Genomic DNA, 15098 nt, shown 5'->3' with positions numbered 1-15098 from the left:
GCATGAGAAATTCTAAGCACATACTTTTGTGACACAAAAGATTCTCAGGAAAGTTATTAAAAAGTTGGATACTAAAAAGAGTAGATGCAAAGATAACAAGAAACCTTTAGCTGCAGTCGTATATGGAACCAAGCAGTTTTTCTTTTCTTTTGTTCTTTTTGAGACAGGGTCTCACCCAGGCAGGAGTGCAATGGTGCAATCATAGCACACCACAATCTTGATCTCCTGGGCTCACGCAGTCCTCCCACCTCAGCCTCCCGAGTAGCTGAAACTACTAGTGCATACCACCATGCCTGGCTAAATTTTTAATTTTCATTTTTGTAGAGACAGAGTGTCGCTATGTTCCCCAGGCTGGTCTCGAACTCCCGGGCTCAAGTAATCCTCTGACCTCAGCTTCCCAAAGTGGTAGGATTACAGGTGTGAGCCACCACGCCAGATCTAGTTTTTAGTCATTTTCTAAAAATAATTTCTGGGATTTAGAATTTCCCATCATTTTTGCTTCTACTTTTTTCTCAGAGATCTCTTTAAGAAAATGATTAAAAAACCATTCGGTTTCGTGTAAAAGTACAGCTAAAGCTGACTGCAGAAAATATGCTTTGCTGTTAACCAAAAGCATGAGAAACATTTGAATTTCAAATTGCATGAAAGAAGTGGAGACAAAAGCTTCATCAAGTTTTGCTTTTAATTTGTGAAAAATGTTTTATAAACAATTTACAACATAGAAATATGAGCACTCCGGGAAAAAAAAATCATCAGACAAGGAAAAAACAATTAGTTGGTATGTTTATTTTCTTCATGGAAATGTCTTAATCAGAATCATATATCTTAGGTTGCTTTTTTTTAAATGTGAAGATTTTGTTAAAGTAGGATTATATCATTTATTTGCATTAAAAAAAATATTTATGGCTGAGCACAGTGGCTCACACCTGTAATCCCAGCACTTTGGGAGGCCAAAGCAGGTGGATCACCTGAGGTCAGGAGTTCAAGACCAGCCTGGCCAATATGGTTAAACCCCGTATCTACTAAAAATACAAAAATTAGCTGGGCATGGTGGTGAGCACCTGTAATCCCTGCTACTGAGGAGGCTGAGGCAGGAGAATCACTTGAACCTGGGAGGCGGAGGTTGCACATTCTCATCAGCATTTATTGCTTGTCTTTTGGATAAAAGCCATTCAAATTGAAGTTTTGTAGTTTTGATTTACATTTCTCTGATCAATGACGTTGAGCACCTTTTCATATACCTGTTTGTCATTTGCATGTCTTTAAAGAAACATCTGTTCAGATTTTTGCCCATTTTTAATCTGATTATTAGCCTTTTTTTCCTATAGAGTTGTTTGAACTCCTTATATATTCTGGTTTTTTACCCCTTGTCACATGGGTAGTTTGCAAATTTGTTTTTCCATTCTGCGGGTTGTGTCTTTCCTTGACTGTGCAGGAGCTTTCTAACTTGATGTGATCCCATTTGTCCCTTTTTGCTTTGGTTGCCTGTGTTTGTGGGGTACTCAAGAAATCTTTGCCCACTCCAATGTCCCGGAGAGTTTCCCCAGTGTTTTCTTGTAGTTGTTTCATAATTTGAGGTCTTAGATTTAAGTCATTAATCCATTTTGACTTGATTTTGTATATGGTGAGTCATAGGGGTCTACTTTCATTCATTCTTCTGCATATGGATATTCAGTTTTCCCAGCACCATTTGTTGAAGAGACTGTCTTTTCCCCAGTGTATGTTCCTGGCATCTTTGGTGAAAATGAGTTTACTGTAGGTGTGTGGGTTCACTATTGGGTTTCTGCGTTCACTCTTCTGTTCCATTGGTCTACATGTCTGCTTTTATGCCAGAACTATGCTGTTTTGGTTACTATAGCTCTAGAGTGTAATTCAAAGTCAGGCAATGTGATTCCTCCAGTTTTTTGTTGTTGTTGTTGTTGTTTCATTTTGTTTTGTTTTGCTTAGGATAGCTTTGACTATTCTGGGTCTTTTGTGGTTTCATATAAATTTTAGAATTGTTTTTTCTATTTCTGTGAAAAATATCCTTGGCATTTTTATAGGGATTGCACTGAATCTGTAGATTGCTTTGGATAGTATGGGCATTTTAACAATATTGATTCCTCCAGTCCATGAATATGGAATATCATTCCATTTTGTGTGTGTGTGTCCTCTTCAATTTCTTGTATCAGTGTTTTATAGTTTTCATTGCAAAGATCTTTCACTTCTTTAGTTAATTCTTAGGTATTTTATTTTATCTGTAGCTACTGTAAATAGGATTACTTTCTTGATTTCTTTTTCAGATTGTTCTCTGTTTGCATATAGATATGTTACGGAGTTTTGTGTGTTGATTTTATGTCCTGCAAATATACTGAACTTATTTATCAGTTCTAATAGTTTATTGGTAAGAGTCTTTAAGTTTTCCTAAATGTAAGATCATGTCGTCTGCAAGCAAAGATAATTTGACTTGATCCTTTCCAATGTGGATGCCCTTTATTTCTTTCTCTTGTCTGATTGCTCTAGATAAGACTTGCAGTGCTATGTTGAATAGCAGTGGTAAAAGTAGGCATCCTTGTCATGTTCCAAATCTTAGCGAGTAAAGCATTTCAGCTTTTTCCCATTCAATCCAGTACTAGCTGTAGGTCTGTCATATATGGCTTTTATTGTGTTGAGTATGTTCCTTCTATACCCAGTTTTTTGAGGGTATTTATCCAGAAGGAATGTTGAATTGTATCACATGCTTTATTTAGCATCAATTGAATGATCATAGTTTTTGTCCTTCATTCTGTCGATGTGATTTATCACACTGATTGATTTACATATGTGAAATGATCCTTGCATCCCTGGGATAAATCCCACTTAGTCATGATAGATTATCTTTCTAATGTATTATTGAATTCAGTTTGCTAGTATTTTGTTCAGAATTTTTTCATCAATATTCATCAGAGATTGGCCTGTAGTTGTTTTTTGTTTTTAATGTGTCTTTGTCTGGTTTTGGTGTTAGGGTAATACTGGCCTTGTAGAATGAGTTTGGAAGTATTCCCTCCTCTGTTCTTTAGAATAGTTTGGGTGGGATTGGAATTAGTTCTTTGATAGAATTCAGCAGTGAAGCCATTGGGTCCTGGGCTTTTCTTTAGTGGGAGGCTTTTTGTTATGGCTTCAATCTTACTACTTATTATTGGTCTGCTCAGGTTTTGGATTTCTTCATGGTTCAATCTGGGTAGGTTGTTTGTATATAGGAATTTATCCATTTCTTCTAGATTTCCCAATTTATTGGCATATACTTTCTCATAGTAGCCACTGCTGATCCTTTGAATTTCTGCAGTATTGGTTGTAATGTCTCCTTTTACATCTCTAGTTTTATTTACTTGGGACTTCTCTCTTTTTCTTAGTCCGGCTAAAGGTTTGTCAATTTTATCTTTTCTAAAACCCAACTTTTTGTTTCATTGACGTTCTGTATTGTTTTCTTCATTTCAATTTCATTTCTTTCTGCTCTGATATTTATTATTTCTTGTCTTCTACTAGTTTTGGGTTAAGTTTACTCTTGCTTTTCTAGTTCTTTAAGATGCATCAGGTTATTTATTTGAGACGACTCTGTTTTGGTTTTTTTTTTCCTTTTTTTTAAGAGACAGGGTCTTACTATGTTCTCCAGGCTGGAGTGCACTGGCGTGATAATCTCTACTCACTGCAACCTCTGCCTCCTGGGCTCAAGTGATCCTCCTGCCTCAGACTCCTGAGAAGCTGGGATCACAAACATGCACCACCACCACACCTGGCTAATTTTTTTGTATTTTTGGTAGAGACAGGGTTTCACCATATTGCCCAGGCTGGTCTAGAACTCTGGAGCTCAAGTGATTCATCTGCCTCAGCCTCGCAGAGTGCTGGAATTATATGCATGGGCCACCACACCCGGCCTCTCTTCTTTTTTTATGTAGGCACTTGTAACTATAAACTTCCCTCTTAGTACTGCTTTCACTGTGTCCTGTAGGTTTTGGCATGTTGTGTTTCCATTATCATTTGTTTCAAGAAATTTTTCAGTTTCTCTCAATTTCTTCATTGACCCACTGGTCATTCAGGGGCATACTGTTTAATTTCCGTGTGTTTCTATAGTTTCCAAAATTCCTCTTGTTGTTGATTTCTAGTTTTATTCTATTGTGATCAGAGACGATGTTTGATATTAATTATTTCAAATTTTTGAATATGTTTTAAGAGTTGTTTTGTAACCTAACATGGTTTATCCTTGACAATGATCCATATGCTGACAACAATGTGTATCCTGTGGCCATTGGATGAAAAGTTCTGTAAATATCTATTAGGTCCATTTTTTCTATAGTGCAGATTAAGTCTGATGTTTCTTTATTGATTTTCTGTCTGAAAGATCTGTCCAGTGCTGAAAGTGGGGTTTTAAAGTCTCCAGCTATTATTGTATTGGATTCTCTTATCTCTTTCTAGCTCTAATATTTGCTTTATATATGCGTGCTCCAGTGTTGGATGCACATATATTTACAATTTTTTTTTTTTTTTTTGAGATGGAGTCTTGCTCTGTCGCCTAGGCTGAAGTGCAGTGGCGTGATCTCAGCTCACTGCAAGCTCCGCCTCCCAGGTTCACGCCATTCTCCTGCCTCAGCCTCCCGAGTAGCTGGAACTACAGGCTCCCACCACCACACCCAGCTAATTTTTTGTATTTTTAGTAGAGACAGGGTTTCATCCTGTTAGCCAGGATGGTCTTGATCTCCTGACCTCGTGATCTGCCCACCTCGGCCTCCCAAAGTGCTGGGATTACAGTCGTGAGCCACCGCGCCTGGCCATATTTACAATTTTTATATTCTCTTGCTGAATTGACCCTTTTATCATTATATAATGACCTGTGTCTCTTATAGTTTCTGTCTTGAAATCTATTTTCTCTGCTGTTAAGTATAGCTACAAGTCCTCTTTTTTTGTTTGTTTCCATTGGCATGACATATCTTTGTCCATCCCTTTATTTTCAGTCTATGTATATCTTTATAGGTAAAATGTATTTCTTGTAGGCAACAGATCTTGGGTCTTTTTAAAAATCCATTCAACCACTCTCTTTTAAAGAGTTTAGACTGATAAGTAAGGACTTACTCCCGTTATTTTGTTATTTCTTTTCTGATTTTGTGGCCTTTTTCCTTTTCTTTCTTCCTTTTAGTGAAGGTGACTTTCTCTGGTGATATAATTTAATTTCTTTTTTACTTTTTGGGTATCCATTGTATGTTTTTCAATTTGAGGTTACCATGAGGCTTGCAAATACTATGTTATAACCCATTATTTTAAGCTGATAACAACTTAAGACTATTTGCATAAACAAACAAGCAAAAAGAAAACTAATAACTCTACAGTGTAACTTTGTCCTCCTGTGTTTTAACTTTTTGTTGTTTCTCTTTATATCTTATTGTACTGTCTGTCTTGAAAATTTGTAGTTACTATTTTTGATTGGTTCATCTTTTAGTCTTTCTACTTATAAGAGTAGTTTACACACCCCAGTTACAGTATGATAATATTCTGTGTTGTTCTATGTACTTATTATTACAAGTGAGTTTTGTGCCTTTACGTGTTTTCTTATTGCTCATGAACGTCCTTTTCTTAGAGATGGAAGTACTCCCTTCAGCATTTCTTGTGGGACAGGTCTGGTGTTGATGAAATCCCTCAGCTTCTGTTTGTCTGGGATGGTCTTTATTTCTCCTTCAGGTTTAATATTTTCACTGGATATACTATTCTAGGGTAAAAGTTTTTCTCCTTCAGCACTTTAAATATGTCATGCCACTCCCTGGTTCTAAAGTTTCTACTGAAAAGACTGCTGCCAGACATTGGAGCTCTATTGTATGTTATTTATTTCCTTTCTCTTGCTCCTTTTAGAATCTTTTCTTTATCCTTAACCTTTGGGAGTTTGATTATTAAATACCTTTAAGTAGTCTTCTTTGGGTTAAATCTGCTTGGTGTTCTGTAACCTTGTCCTTGGATATTGATCTCTTTAGGTTTGGGAAGCTCTCTGATATTATCCCTTTGAATAAACTTTCTACCTCTATCTACTTCTTTACCTCCTCTTTAAGGCCAATAACTTAGATTTTCCTTTTTGAGACTGTTTTCTAGATATTGTAGGTGTGCCTCATTCTTCTTTTGTCTGTTGTCTCCTGACTGTATTTTTAAATAGCTTGTCTTCAAGCTTGCTAATTATTTCTTCTGCTTGATCAGTTCTGCTGGTATGAGATTCTGATGCATTCTCAGTATGTCAATTGGATTTTTCAACCGCAGCATTTCTGCTTGATTCTTTTTAATTATTTCAATCTCTTTATTAAATGTATCTGACAGAATTCTGAATTCCTTCTTTGTGTTATCTTGAATTTCTTTGCGTTTTCTTAACTATTTTGAATTCTGTGTCTGCAAGGTCATATATGTTTCTCCAGGATTGGTCCCTGGTGCCTTATTTTAGTTTGGTGAGAACATGTTTTCCTGGATGATCTTGATGCTTATGGATGTTCATCAGTGTCAGGGTATTGAAGAGTTGTATTTATTGTAGTCTTTGCTGTCTGGGCTTTTTTGTACCTGTCCTCCGTGGGAAGGCTTTCCAGGTATTCAGAAGGATTTGGGTGTTGTGATCTAAACTGTATCTACATTAGGGAGCACCCCAAGCCCAGTAACACTGTGGTTCTAGCAGACTCTTAGAGCTACTGCTTTGGTGGTCTTGGATAAGATCCAGAAGAATTCCATGGATTACCAGACAGAGACACTTGTTCTTTTCCTTTACTTTCTTCCAGACAGTCTCTCTCTCTCTCTCTTTGCTGGACTACCTGGAGCTGGAGGTGGGTGACATAAATACCCCTGTGGCCAACATGTTCTATCTTTTTAACACTTCCATCCATGTATATTATAGTTAAAATTCTTATTTATGTTTAATGATAGATTTCAGATTGCAGTTAATCTGAATGTGGAACGCTATGCCCTGGTATTTGGAATCAACACCTTTATTGCCTTGGTGATTCAGACCATCATGACTGTGATTGTAGTAGATCAGAGAGGGCTCAACTTGCCAGTCAGCATTCAGGTAAGCTGCAATACTTCTGTTTTCAACTAGGTAACCTCAAAAGTTTCTCAACCTTACAACAAGCAATATTTAAATTTCTTGAGTTCCTTGGTTAAGCAATTAAAAAATACATAATTCCTTAATTATCATATTATAACACACCAAGTAGGTTTTGAGCAATAATTGCAACTAGGACAACATTTACATGGATAAGGCAGGTAAGAAGTAACCTCAATGCTTAAATTTATTCTTGGAGACATTGAATGTAGCATTGCACCAGCCTCCAAACAAAGACATAGAGACAGATCAATGAGTTTTAGTGTTTTTTTGTTTTTCTGTTTTGTTTTGTTTTTTACTATTGATGATAGTAGCTATGATTTTAACCCAAGCAACCTGCTCTAAAGCCAAGACTCTTAGTCACCGTATTGCTTACATCTTCTTATTTGATCTTGATTTCTTACTTGATAGGAGAGTATTGTTCAACCTAAATAACCCATATTAAAAACCTGGGTCTCAGCTACCCCATAATCCAAGCAAACCAACAGTATTATGATGTATTATCATTGACATAGATGGTCATATTTTATATGTGGCTAATTATTTGTTTTTCTCCAGTTTTTAGTTTATGGGAGCTATTTTGCAGTAATTGCTGGAATTTTCCTAATGAGAAGCATGTATATTATCTACTCAACCAAATCCCAGAAGGATGTACAGAGCCCTGCTCCAAGTGAGAATCCAGATGTGTCTCACCCAGAGGAAGAGAGTAATATCATCATGTCAACAAAACTCTAACCGCATTGCAACAAATGCAGCAGTGGCTTTCAAAGTTATGCAATAATAAGGAAGGATTTTGAGATGGGTGGCATATGTTTTGCCATAACTTGCCATGCTTTGCAAATCTGGATTCCAATGGGCCTTTCAAAACCACAACAAAACCTCAGTTTTAGATGAGTTCTCTATGTGACCAATTTTGCTGGATGCAATTGACAGGACCCATCATCATAATTAAACAACCCATATTGGGGACCCCCTGTGACTAGTAGCAGCTGGAAAATTCTGGTTTTTATCACTTGTAAGGACATGCAGATGGCGTGGAACCAAACCATAAGAAAACTCCAGCCATCCTGGAGTTGATATTCACCATTTGTGAGGAGAAGTACTAACTGGACTGACCCTATTGCTTGGCTTAAATACTTATTTGATCTTACCAAAGAAGTCAACACATGGGACCTTTTTGTCACAGGAGCCATTTTCTTTCCTCTCCTAATAAGTGTATTTCTGTTTAAGTTACAGTTCTCTAAGAGAATTACAATGTTTGTCCCATTTCTAAGGGCTCCTCTTCAACTCTAATAACAGCATTATTCACAAGTTATGATTTGATAGTATTATTATTTAATTTTTTTATGATTATTTTCCATTTTGTGCTCTGAGTTTTGCTGTTGAAAGTCTACCTCAAGAATAGCTTCAGATCCTCTTGTGTATTTGCAGAATACACAAGGTCATTTCCCAGTGGCCTGGGAGAGGCAGTGAGGCTTCTCTCCACCACCATATAGAAGTGTTAATGCATCTATGGGCCAGGTGCAGTGGCTCACTCCTGTAATCCCAGCAATTTGGGAGGCCAAGGTGGGAGTTTTGCTTGAGGCCAGAGGTTCAAGACCAGCCTGGGCAACACAGTGACACCTGACTCTACTAAAAAATTAAAAAATTAGCTGGGCAGCGTGGTGTGTGCCTGTAGTCTCAGCTACTTGGGAAGCCATAGTGGGAAGATGGGTTGAGCACAGGAGTCAGAGGCTGCAGTGAGCTTTGATTGCACCACTGCACTCCAGCCTGGACAACAGAGTAAGACTGTCATCCCTCTCCTCCCAAAAAAGAGCACCTGTGTGATGTCTGTCTAAATTAGGAAAACTTAAAGGAGATTTCTAGAAGTATTAGAAATAAGAAAACACTGATGGAGGGAGTGGAATAAAACACCTGATTTTGTTTTGTTTTGTTTTGTTTTTTGAGACAGAGTCTCACTCTCTCACCCAGGCTGGAATGCAGTGGCGTGATCTTGGCTCACTGCAAACTCCACCTCCTGGGTTCAAGCCATTCTCCTGCCTCAGCCTCCCAAGTAGCTGGGACTATGGGTGCACACCACCACGCCCAGCTGATTTTTGTATTTTTAGTAGAGATGAGGTTTCACCACGTTGGCCAGGCTGGTCTCAAACTCCTGACTTCCGGTGATCTGCCTGCTTCGGCCTCCCAAAGAGCTGAGATTACAGGCGTGAACCACCATGCCCGGCCAAAACACCTGATTTTTAAATGGTAGCAATTGTGCTAAATAAAATGTGTCAAAATTTTAAAGAGTTGTTAACATTTTTTGATGAATTCTGCTGAAAATTATCTGAACATATCTGTTTTTTGAAACTTCAAGAAACTTCAATAAGGGATGCATTGAGCAGTCTGACAGTGAGAATAAAGAATGCTGAGTCAAGATTTATATTAGGACTGGCAGCTGTGGCTCACACCTGTAGTCCCAGCATTTTGGGAGGCTGAGGTGAGAGGTTAATTTGAGGATAGGGGTATGAGACCATCTTGGCCAACATAGCAAGACCCTGTCTCTAAAACAAACAAAAAAATTTTTAATTGCATTTTGATATGGTTTGGATCTGTGTCCCCACCAAATCTCATGTTGAAGTGTAATCCCCAGTGTTACAGGTGGGGCCGGCTAGGAGGCAACTGGATCATTGGGGTGAATCCTTCATGAGTAGTTTAGCACCATCCCCTCTGCTGTTCTCATGACAGCGAGTTATCGCAAGATCTGGTTGTTTAAAAGTATGTAGCACCTCCCTGCTCTCTCTTTCTCCTGCTTTGGCCATGTGGAGATGCCTGCTCCCACTTTGCCTTCCGCCATGAGTAAAAACTCCCTGAGGACTCCACAGAAGCAGATGCTGCCACGCTTCCTATGTAGCTTGTGAGGCAATTAAACCCCTTTTCCTACAAATTATCTAGTCTCAGGCATTTCTTTATAGCAATGTGATAATGGACTAATATGTTTCTCAAGTATACTCCTCTCCAAATCCCCAAATTCATTCACTGGACTAAGATCCAGCCCAAGAATCAATGCACTCACTTAGTGGAGAAAACTAATAACATTCCTACTTACATTAAAGGCAAGGAAGGAATGGCCGCTATTCTTCTTCTTCTTTTTCTTCTTCTTTTTTTTTTTTTTTTGATAGAATCTTGCTCTGTCACCCAGGCTGGAGTGCAATGACACAATCTCAGCTCACCGCAACCTCCGCCTCCCAGGTTCAAACAATTCTCCTGCCTCAGCCTCCTGACTAGCTGGGATTACAGGCGTGCGCCACCACGCCTGGCTAATTTTTGTATATTTAGTAGAGACGGGGTTTCACCATGTTGGTCAGGCTGGTTTCAAACTCCTGGTCTCAGGTGATCTGCCCGTCTCGGCCTCCCAAAGTGTTGGGATTACAGGCTTGAGCCACCTCGCACCCAGTCTATTATCCTTCTATTTTAACTTATTATTCTGGAAGCATTAGGCATCACAATTAGACAAGCAAGAAAAATCAGAGGTCAAAAATTGGAAAGGAGGCCAGGTGCAGTGGCTCATGCCTGTAATCCCAACACTTTGGGAGGCTGAGGCAGACAGATCACATGAGGCCGGGAATTGGAAGCAAGCCTGGGCAACATGGTGAAACCCTGTATGTACTGAAAACAACAAAATTAGCTGGGTGTGGTCCATGCCTGTAATCCCAGCCATTCGGTGGCTGAAGCATAAGAGTCACTTAAACCCGGGAGGCAGAGATTGCAGTGAGTTGAGATTGTGCCACTGCACTCCAGCCTGAGTGACAGAGTGAGACCCAAAGGGGACAAAAAAATGCATTATGATTCATTCACATATTCACCTATAACAAAATTAACTGCTAAAAAATGAGGAAGATTTTTAGTGACACAGAACTCTAAGAGCTCTACTATCAAGTGGAAAAAAGTCAAGCACCAAAGTAATAATGAACGCGGCAACTCAGCATTTGTATAAAAAGGACAAAAATATCTGTATTGGCTTATATATGCATATAACTTTTCTGAAAAGACAAATGAGGCCTGGCACGGTGGCTCATGCCTGTAATCCTAGCACTTTGGGAGGCTGAGGCAGGTGGATCGCTTGAGTTCAGGAGTTCAAGACCAGCCTGGGCAACATGGTAAAACCCTGTCTCTACAAAAAATACAAAAATTAGCTGGGCATGGTGGCTTGCACCTGGACTCCCAGCTGCTTGAGGGGATGAGAAGGGAGAATCGCTTGAGCCCAGGAGGTGGAGGTTGCAGTGAGCTGAGATTGCACCACTGCACTCCAGCCTGGGTGACAGAGTGAGACCCTGTCTCGAACAAACAAACCAACAATCAAACAAATAAATAAATAAACAAATGAAACTCATACCAATAATTGCCTACTGTGGAGTAATGGGAAATGGGAGGGAGACATCACATTCTCATGGCGTTTGATGCTTGCACCAAATGAATAACCCACCAGTAAATTAAAATACTACTTTTACAAAAAAGCATTTAACCTCTTGGGAAATAAATTCTTATTGAAGAATGAGGAGCTGGAGATTTGCCATGCAACCGTTATGATGGTTTTATATTTTTGGCAATGTGAATGGATTACTAAATGTGCATTTATAATTAAAAGGAAGAAACAACAGAAGAAAAGCATAAGTAGGCCTGGTCAGGCACCATGGCTTGTGCCTGGAATCCCAGCACTTTGGGAGGCTCAGGTGGGAGGATCGCTTGAGCCCAGGAGTTTAAGACCACCCTGGGCAACATAGTGAGACTCCATCTCAAAAAAATTAATAATAATAAGTAGACCTGACATTGAAAAATTAAATTAAAATTTTTTATTTGGTATCTCAGTAATGAAAAAAATTTTTTAAATAACGACCCCTCATATAAGTACCAGCCACTTTGGGGTTTCATGTGATTATCAATCCCAACTGTGATTCCTCAATCAGGAAAGAGGCTCATAGGCATGTGAAACCGGTTCAAAGTCAAGCACGCAGGAAATAGTGAAGGTGCGATTTGAATTCAGGTATGTCTGACCACAAAAACTGTGGTGTTTCTGTGATACCACCCTGCTCTGTACTTAACACAGGAGAGTATTGTGTCCACTCATGAAAATAAAATCCAGAGCGGGGTCCCTATTTCCCCGGTCCACGGACTGGTACTGGTAGGTGGCCTGTTGGGAACTGGGCCTCACAGCAGGAGGTGAGCGGCAGGTGAGTGAGCAAAGCTTCATCTGTATTCACAGCTGCTCACCATTGCTCACCTGAGCTCTGCCCCTATCAGATCAGTGCAGGCATTAGACTCTCATAGAAGTGGGAACCCTACTGTGAGCAGTGCGTGCCAGAGATCAAGGTTGCACGCTCCTTATTAGAATCTAATGCCTGATATCTGCCACTGTCCCCTATCACCCCCAGATGGGGCTAAATGGTTGCAGGAAAACAAGCTCAGGGCTCCCACTGATTCTACTTTGTGGTGAGTTGTATAATTATTTCATTATATATTAAAATGAAATAGTAATAGAAATACAGTGCACAAGGCCAGGCGCAGTCGCTCACTCCTGTAATCCCAGCACTTTGGGAGGCCAAGGTAGGCAGATCACTTGAGGTCAGGAGTTCGAGATCAGCCTGCCCAACATGGTGAAATACCATGTCTACTAAAAATACAAAAATTAGCCTGGTGTGGTGGTGGGCACCTGTAATCCTAGCTACTCGGGACGCTGAGGCAGGAGAATTGCTTGAACCTGGGAGGTTGCAGTGAGCCAAGATCACGCCACTGCACTCCAGCCTGGGTGACAGAGTGAGACTCTGTCTAAAAAAAAAGAAAAAAAATAAATACAGTGCACAATAAATGTAATGTGCTTGAATCATCCTGAAGCCACCCCCACCCCACCCAGTCCATGGAAAAATTGTCCTCCACAAAACCAGCCCCTGGTGCCAAAAAGTTTGGGGACCACGAGGATCCCACTAACCAGCAAAATTCCAACTCATAGGATTGCAAGGAAATTGTTGTGAATTTTAAAGTATATTTTAGATTAACTCAGGAGTAGCTAGAAAACATTTTGATCTAAAGAATCTTTATATTTCAAAAAGTTTCTTATATAACTGCCCTTTACTGGGTACCATAAAAATTAGTGAGGGTTGGCTAGGTGTAGTGGCTCATGCCTGCAATCCCAGCACTTTGGGAGGCAAAGGCAGTAGGGTTGCTTGAGGCCAGAAGGTCAAGACCAACCTGGGCAACATAGTGAGACCATGTCTCTACAAAATACTTTTTAAAAACTTTGCTGGCTGTGGTGGTGTGCGACTGTAGTCTTGGCTACTCAGGAGTCTGAGGCAGGAGGATCATTTGAGCCCAGGAGTCTGACAGAGACCCCATATTCTAAAGAAAAAAAAATCGGTGAAGTTAAAGTAAAAAGAATGGCATGGTCCCCTTTTAAGGGACTCACTTAGAGACCAGCAGTAAGATAAACAGGATCAGTAGCCAAACTCATGCTGTTCCAGAGAGAGGTTGAGGCCAAAAGAGCAGATTCCCAGATGCATACTAGGAGGGCCGATCAACTCTACCTGCTCAGGGCAAGGAATTCCTGACAAAAAGAAACTCCTGATCACTGAGCTGAGTCCTGAGTGTGAGCTTTTGAGAACTTTTAGAACATTTAAGATTATCTGGGTACTTGTGTTTTTTTCAGATTCAGTAGACTAAATCTAATGTAATAATGTATAAAATCATTGTGATTCATAACTCTGAACACCAGCCCTCCCCTTTTAGTGTTTAAATTATATAGAGAGATGGCTTCTATTTTATTTTATTTTAATTTTTTTTAAGGATGTGATGTTTGACTCTGTGTCCACCCAAATCTCACCTTGAATTGTAATCTCCATAATCCCCATGTGTCAAGGGCAGGACCAGGTGGAGGTTATTGAATCATGGGGGTGGTTTCCCCCATGCTGTTCTCATGATAGTGATTGAGTTCTCACGAGATCTGATGGTTTTATAAGCATCTGGCATTTCCACTGCTTATACTCGCTCTGTCCTGCCGCCTTGTGAAGATGCCTTGCTTCCCCTTTGCTTTCTGCCATGATTGTAAGTTTCCTGAGGCAACCCCAGCCATGCTGAGCTGTGAGTTGATTAAACCTCTTTCCTTGGTAAATTACCCACTCTCAAGTATTTCTTCATAGCAGTGTGAGAACAGACTAATACAGGTTGGTTTTTAAGTGGAGATATATTTTGAACCTAAGGAAAAAAGTTAATTTTCAATTATTTCCTTCTCAGTATGGCCTTTTTTGGTTGCTATGCTTCTTTTCTAAAATTAAAACAATGATTATCTGAATAGGAAACTACTATAATTAAGAGACGTGGCCAGGCGTGGTGGCTCACACCTATAACATCAACACTTTGGAGGCTGAGGTGGGAGTATCGCCTGAGGTCAGGAGTTTGAGAACAGCCTGACCAACATGGAGAAACCCCGTCTCTACTAAAAATACAAAATTAGCCAGGCATGGTGGTGCGTGCCTGTAATCCCAGCTACTCGGGAGGCTGAGGCAGGAGAATCACTTGATCCCAGGAGCTGGAACTTGCAGTGAGCCGTGCCATTGCACTCCTGCCTGGGCGACAGAGTGAGACTCCATCTCAAAAACAAAAAACAAAACAAAACAAACAAACAAAGAGACATAATCCTATGGCTGGGCACAGTGGCTCACGCCTATAATCCTAGCACTTTGGGAGGCCGAGGCAGGCAAATCACGAGGTTAGGAGTTTAAGAACAGCCTGGCCAACGTAGTGAAACCCCATCTCTACTAAAAATACAAAAATTAGCCAGGTTTGGTGGCACACACCTGTAGTCCCAGCTACTTGGGAGGCTGAGGCAGGAGAATAGCCTGAACCTGGGAGGAGGAGGTTGCAGTGAGTCGAGACCGTGCTGTTACACTCCAGCCTGGGTGACAGAGTGAGACTACGTCTCAAAAAAAAAAAAAAAGAGACATAATCCTGTGGTCCACCTATATTCGGTTTAACTGTAATGCTCTAGAAG

The 15098-nt window shown here is 40.0% G+C and overlaps 1 protein-coding gene across 2 annotated transcripts in view; it reads left to right on the top strand.

Moving 5' to 3' along the window:
* Positions 1 to 11456, top strand: part of SLC19A3 (solute carrier family 19 member 3) — a 34068-nt gene extending 22612 nt beyond the window's left edge. Inside the window, exons 5-6 of one of the 2 annotated variants that reach the window (XM_054479063.2) lie at positions 6901 to 7042; positions 7637 to 11456. In XM_054479063.2, the coding sequence (XP_054335038.1) occupies positions 6901 to 7042; positions 7637 to 7813 (319 nt within the window). In that variant the 3' untranslated portion in view covers positions 7814 to 11456. The remainder of the gene's footprint in view (positions 1 to 6900; positions 7043 to 7636) is intronic. The other variant, XM_063648025.1, reaches the window with a different exon arrangement.
* The last annotated feature ends 3642 nt before the right edge of the window (positions 11457 to 15098 follow it).

This window comes from Pongo pygmaeus, chromosome 11 (assembly GCF_028885625.2).
Source record: "Pongo pygmaeus isolate AG05252 chromosome 11, NHGRI_mPonPyg2-v2.0_pri, whole genome shotgun sequence".
In the NCBI taxonomy this organism is placed as follows: domain Eukaryota; kingdom Metazoa; phylum Chordata; class Mammalia; order Primates; family Hominidae; genus Pongo; species Pongo pygmaeus.
The sequence above is the reverse complement of the archived record's forward strand: the minus strand, read 5'-3'. Positions and strand labels throughout refer to the sequence as shown.